This window comes from Rhinolophus sinicus, chromosome 15, assembly GCF_057876585.1.
Source record: "Rhinolophus sinicus isolate RSI-liver-muscle chromosome 15, RSI-T2T, whole genome shotgun sequence".
Classification (NCBI taxonomy): Eukaryota; Metazoa; Chordata; class Mammalia; order Chiroptera; family Rhinolophidae; genus Rhinolophus; species Rhinolophus sinicus.
The window spans coordinates 25,918,544-25,924,445 of record NC_142515.1 but is presented as its reverse complement, the minus strand read 5'-3'; the positions used below and the strand labels follow the sequence as shown (position 1 = coordinate 25,924,445).

Here is a 5,902-nt window from a genome sequence, read left to right as displayed (position 1 = left end):
TTTGTCTAGGTTCTTTTTGGTGGAAGGTAGACAAGGTAGAATACAATTTTAAGAACAAAGAATACTGCTTTTCCATGGAGTTGCTGAGTTAGGGCTCCTGAGTTTATTTTCCTCTAGTAGGAAAAATACAGGTCCTCATTTCCAAAGTTCTAATTCTCTGAAAACTAAAAATATTTTCATAACTCATTTGACAGCAAAACTGACCTGAGCCTACACCAATGTGAAGCTATTTGTAATCATCATATATCCCTCTTAGTGTGAACATTTGTTGCAGAAATATTGATGTTTTGTTATGAGATGTTCGCCTACTAGGGATTATTCAGGATCTGCACTGACTACTTCCTGAGAGCCAACAAAATGCTGAATTCCAAAATCATTAGCCCCAAGGGTTTGGGATAAGGAATGTGGATGGGCTTCTCTTCTTGGCCATGAGAGGGCAGCCCTGCTCTGTGTGCATCACCTCCCGCTTGGAGCACTTTGAACCCCGGCTCCTTTTAGTGGATGCTAATCCAGCAGATAGGATGGGTGGGGGGAGAGCTGAATGCGAATGAGCGTATTATGCTTCTTTTGAGGCAAAGTCAGAATAGTAATCAAAAATCCTCACCCCAGGGTTTTTCAGGCTATGGAAGCCTCATAATGCAGGAGGCTCAAGAATGATTGGGTCAGCTGTTGACCCACTTCCGGATGGTTGGCCCTTGGGAATGAAGAAGCCAGCTGAGGAGCTGGCACCCACTGTGACTGCAGGCTCACTGCCCACTCTGCAGGGCGGACCATAATAGCCTTCCCTCTTCTAGAGCTGGCCAGGGGCCAAGAACCCTCTTCTTTCCTGTGGCTCAGGACTGCCCAGAGATGCTTCCTTCTCCCCATCTGCCAGCCTCTAGAAAAGGCTTCGGCATGGGCTCTAGGGGATGGCAGTGAGAAAGCAAAGGAGGCCAGCCCTATTTTCTCCTCGGGAACACACACCCCTTCCCTGAAATGAGCCTAAACTCTCACCCGCTGGCTCCAGAGCACCCATTTTGGTATTGTCCCCTTCTGTGACAGACTCACACAGTTCTTGATGCAAATGTTTTTTATTTTTATTTTGCCACTTAAACCACAATTTCCTTGTGTGGCGGGACAGGCTGCTGGATCATGGATCATAGTAGCAGGAAGGTTAGTAGCAGGAATGATGTGGTGCTCAGTCTGAGTGTCCCTCACTTGGCTCCCAGGGGAATATCATGCAGCCTAGGTACATAGTGTTAGATGGGGAAGGGTCGAGGCAAGATGTTCATTGTGTCTCCTGGTGAGGAGTGGGTCCCACATAACTAGAGCTCAGTGGACACGTTCAGTCCTTTCCTGAATTGAGCAGGCCAGTAGCAGCATGTGGGGCCGTCTGCCTCAAGTCTCTCTTTCTCCCCTTCGCCTCCCCAGTCCCTTTGGCAAAAGTCCCTATGATTTCCGATACTGCCATTCCCAGCCCCTTCCCTGGATCAGTGTCTGATCTGATGGAGGTAGCTTGTGGGGCCTGGCTTCCTCCAATTCCGGCGGATCCTGGCACTTGTCCTCCTAGAGTTCAGATACTGATCGCCGGAAGCCATCTCAGTGGCACTGCTCTGTGGGTCGACCGCTGGAGCGTGGGGCTCTGGGATTCTGCAGGGAACGAGTAATAAGGCAACGTCAATAGGAAGGACAGAATGGGGACAGGTTTTGGTCACGTGCACTAAAACACACTATTGGGACAAAAGGAGACAAAGGCTGTGGTCTTCTCTCTGCCCACTGGGAACTACATGACAAGGCAAAGCTTTCAGATTTCTCTTTTGTAAAGAGACTTAGACTAGATCAGGGTGTGCAATACTCAACATTTCTCCATTTCTTCATCTGATACTCACGGCAGACATTAGTCAGTCATGATATAAGACTGGAGGAACCAAGTATCCTTAGCAAGGTGTCAAGTAGGGATTATTAATCAATTGGAGTTAATATGGACCTGATCTCAGAAGGCCTGTTCAGGTCTGATGTTCTGGTTGTGGGCCCCAGAGAAGGCAGCAGAGGAATGGAGCCCAGACTACACCCGTAGTGGTTGGTTAGGCCGTGTGGTTCAGCTCTGTCTCGGGGGGCTCCCTGTTCCTGGGCTGGCAGTGACCTAAGCAAAGAGGAAGATGACTAGAGAAAGTGTAAGGTCAAGTTTCCCAACAATTTGTAACCTTTGATGCCTCTGCAGTACTTTGCTGTGCTATATTCTCTAGAATCCCACAGCCGAGAGCTTCACCAGGTTGTTTTTTGAATGTTACCTGTTCAATAATAGGTACACAGGATTTTTTTTCCCCTTCTAAACAATAGTCCCTCCCACCTAGATGAGAATCACTGTGAAATGAAGTGGCACTGATAGGACGCAGGCACCCCTTTCCCCAGGAGTTCACAGGGTCATATATGACTCCAATAGTAACAGCGCCTTTTAAGTGCCAACCATGTGGCACTGTGTAGACCTTGCAGCAACCCCAATGGCACTTTACAATGAGGGCAGGTCGGTAGCTCCAGGTCCCACAGCCAGGAAAGGGTGGAATGGGCATCATTAGTGCTCTCCTTCCCTCAGCCCTCCAGGCCCAGGAACCTACCTGAGCCGTCTGCAGTGATGCAGCGAGTGGCCCAGGAGTTTCTGCCTTGGGGGCCTCTTCCTACGAAGCCTTCTCAAGGCGTCTGCCACGCGGTGGTCCCCTGCACACTCCCAGATGATCTGCGCCCGTTCCTCAGCCAGCTGGTCCCCACTGCGCTGAAATAGGCCCTGGATCTGCAGCAGCTCGGCGTCCTGGAAGATGTTGGCCGAGGCCTGCTTGCGACCCCGGGCCTCGGTCGGGGTCTGCCAAGGGGGTGGCTCACTCACCACAGAGGCTGGGGTACCCATCCCGAGTGCTCTGAGGATGGAAAGCATGGAGGGACATCAGCAGCTCAGCAGGTCCTTCCCAAACCTGGGGGCCCTGACTAATGCAAGGACTTCTGGTGGTTCTACTTATTTTCCAGGAGCCAAAGTAGAGTAAGTCTTATCTTAACATCGCTCGAATTTCCCAGGGCACCTTGGGGAAATAACAATAGCCAAACTTTTATTACAGAGTGCTTGTGTCTGACACATGTGTTAACTTACCTAAGAGTCACAGAAACCTGTGAGGTAAGAGTTGTTTACCCCCACCTTCCAGATGAAGAAATGTGACTCAGAGGTTAAATGACTTTCCCGCAGTCAAAGCCCTGTGTAAGTGCAGAGCCAGAAATAGAATCCAGGTCTGTTTGGCTTTAAAGTCCAGGCAGTGCCCAGGATATCCAGGTCCTAATGATAACTCCAGCAGCAGCAGCGGAAATGTGCTGAGCACTTCTCACAGGTCAGGCACCGCTGGCAGAGCCGTGTTCACGTAATGTTGAAATGTAAACACAGCAGCCCTATGAAGTATGTACTTGCATCCTCCTCACTTCATAGATGAGGAGACTGAGGAACAGAATCCAGATCGCTAATGCTGGGGCCCAGGCTGTGCAGCACAAAAGTCAGGGGTTGAGGAGCTGGGCTACCTGGGTGGGAATCCCACTTCTAGTCACCTCCACCACTTACGGGCTGGTGGCCCTGCATGCCCCAGCTGCTTCCTGTGTAAACTGATCGGCTGTACTCAGACCTACTTGGCAGGGCTGCCGTGAGGACGGAGTGAAGACACACAGCATGAAGAACAGAGCCTGATCCACTAGTCTGTTTGTCCATCTATAAAATTGACAAGTCATCCCACCACCTATTTTTAAGACCTTGCGGATGAACCAAGTCCATGTAATTTAGCAAACAGTATGAAATAGACCAATCAAATTGAACTACAGTCCAAAGGCTCACAGAGAGAAAGGGGCAGAAGAGGCTACAGGATGACAATACAGTATCAAGGAAGAGGCTGAAACTTCTACTAAGAAAATTCAATAAAAGGCTCATGTTGATGTCCCCGCACCATATCCAAGAAATGAAAATTAAATCATCTCCCTCAGTTCTGCTTAGTTCACGTTCAACAATAAAGGCGTAAGAGGTTCACCCAGCTTATCCTTGTCTCTGGTATAGCCTGACAAAGCCATGGGATTGGAAACCAGACTGGAGACAAGAAAGACCAAGGACTGGGTTTGAATCCCAGCTCTGCCACCTGCCCAGCTGTGACTTCAGCGAGTTAGTCAACCTCCCTGTGCCTGCCTGCTTAACTGTCAAATGGAGCTGATAAGCACTTCTCAGGATTGTTGTAAGGATTAAATGAGTTTGGTATGATACCAGGTACCCAACAAGTGCTAAATAAATGCAAATGCCCCTCTTTTTGGCCTCCTTGACTTTTGTACTTGGGTGTGAACTGGACCCTCCTTTCCTCCAAGCAGTCTGCCCTGAGCCAGCTGAGGGCCTGCCGTGTTCCCTCTGCTGCTCACAGCCCTAGCCTAATGGGGAGGGCCTGGTTGATAAGTCAGACCTCATTCCACAGCGAGCTACAGAGAGATCTGCTAACCAGCAACAGCTTAAAAAGGGGAAAAGGAAAATGTACATGCTCATTGTAAAAATGCAAACGTAACAGAATAATACAAATAAAAGCATTACTGGTTTCCTCTCCTCAGCCCACTTGCAGAAGTACCCCTGACTCTCATCTTTTTGTTCGCTGGCGAGTCTGAGCCCTCTCCTCATCCTATTCAGACCATTCTTCCCTTGCCCTGGCCTTCCCGCTCTATTCCAGTAATTTCCACACTCCCCTGCCCCACTTTCTAGGCCTTCTATCATAAGAACCCCACTCTCTTTTCAAAAGATTTAATAACTAACCCTGCAGAAGACTTTCAGATAAATTAACTTCATAAAAATTGTGCTTTTTATGTGGAAAATGGGAATTTTAAAACCTCCTCTCCTTAGGCATTATTATGGGAATCCTGTTAAAAACCTAGTATGTATGTGGTAACTAAACCCCCAGAACTGGATGATATAAACATACTGTGACTGAAAAACAACAGTCACCAAGTAACACCTTCAGACTGATAAGCAGAAATCAAAGCTAACTATAGGGCATTTATTCTGTTAATCAGGCAATATGCATGATATCATTTCATCCTCAAAACAATTCCAGGAACCAGGCACTGTTACCCTCACCCCAGTTCACAGCGGAACAAAGGGAAGCCGGGAGACTCAGATATAAGTACCAGTGTCTTATCCAAGGCCAGAACCAGCTCAAAGCACATTTCTTCCCATCATTTCTGTGAGGAGTGCTTCATTATTAGTATTCATTCCTACCCAATTCACACAGAGGGAAACACACCAGTGGAAAGGAAAAACACTGACTATACCACACTTGAGGCAGGGATGGGGTGTGGAATTTATTTCATCTTTTCACTGACGTCAGGGCTGTTCACTTGGTGACAGGCTGTCCCAGCCTTGAACCCATGGCACTGTGAAGAGGAAGATCTCTCCCTTCCACAAATGAAATCTGGAACCGCAACCCAGCCCAGGGCACAATGCCATGGCTTATGAATCAGAGGATGGGGTTCGAGCCCCAGTTCTGCCACTCAGTGGCTGAGAAGCCTCAGGCACTTCCCATGCCGCTGTGGGCCTGTTTCCCTCTTATACCTACAAGAACAGATGGATGCTGATGGCCTCTGAGGGCATGCGCCAGTGTTGAGAGTCAAGGATTCCACGATGAAGCTAGGTCTGTATGGAAGCAGAGGTGGGTTTGCTTGTCTGCCAGGGCCTAGGAGCAACTTGTGTGGACAGGTCTGGCTAACTAGGTGCCAGAAAACTCCCCAACAAGTAGCTCCCCTTCTCAGTCTTCCACTGAGGCCAGACACTGTTTTGCTGCTGTGGGCACTGGGGTCAGGGTCTAATACCAGGCAGAAAACTCACCGCTCTAAAGCACTAGTGACCTAGGCTGGCTATGGCCTAGAGGGG

General features: G+C 48.9%; 1 protein-coding gene across 3 annotated transcripts; it reads right to left on the bottom strand.

Annotated features, from left to right (window-relative positions):
• Positions 1 to 1,051: 1,051 nt before the first annotated feature.
• Positions 1,052 to 2,908, bottom strand: AVPI1 (arginine vasopressin induced 1). Of its 3 annotated transcripts, none has more exons than XM_019724824.3 (3): positions 2,595 to 2,881; positions 1,967 to 2,122; positions 1,052 to 1,629 (listed from the first exon to the last, which is right to left on the bottom strand). In XM_019724824.3, exons 1-3 carry the CDS (start codon positions 2,879 to 2,881, stop codon positions 1,470 to 1,472), a joined length of 603 nt encoding a protein of 200 aa, XP_019580383.3. In that variant the 3' UTR covers positions 1,052 to 1,469. The 3 variants fall into 3 exon arrangements, with proteins under 3 accessions (XP_019580383.3, XP_019580386.3, XP_019580385.3); XM_019724826.3 differs by having other exon boundaries at positions 1,470 to 1,629; positions 2,051 to 2,122; positions 2,595 to 2,908; XM_019724827.3 differs by lacking the exon at positions 1,967 to 2,122.
• Between the last annotated feature and the right edge of the window lie 2,994 nt (positions 2,909 to 5,902).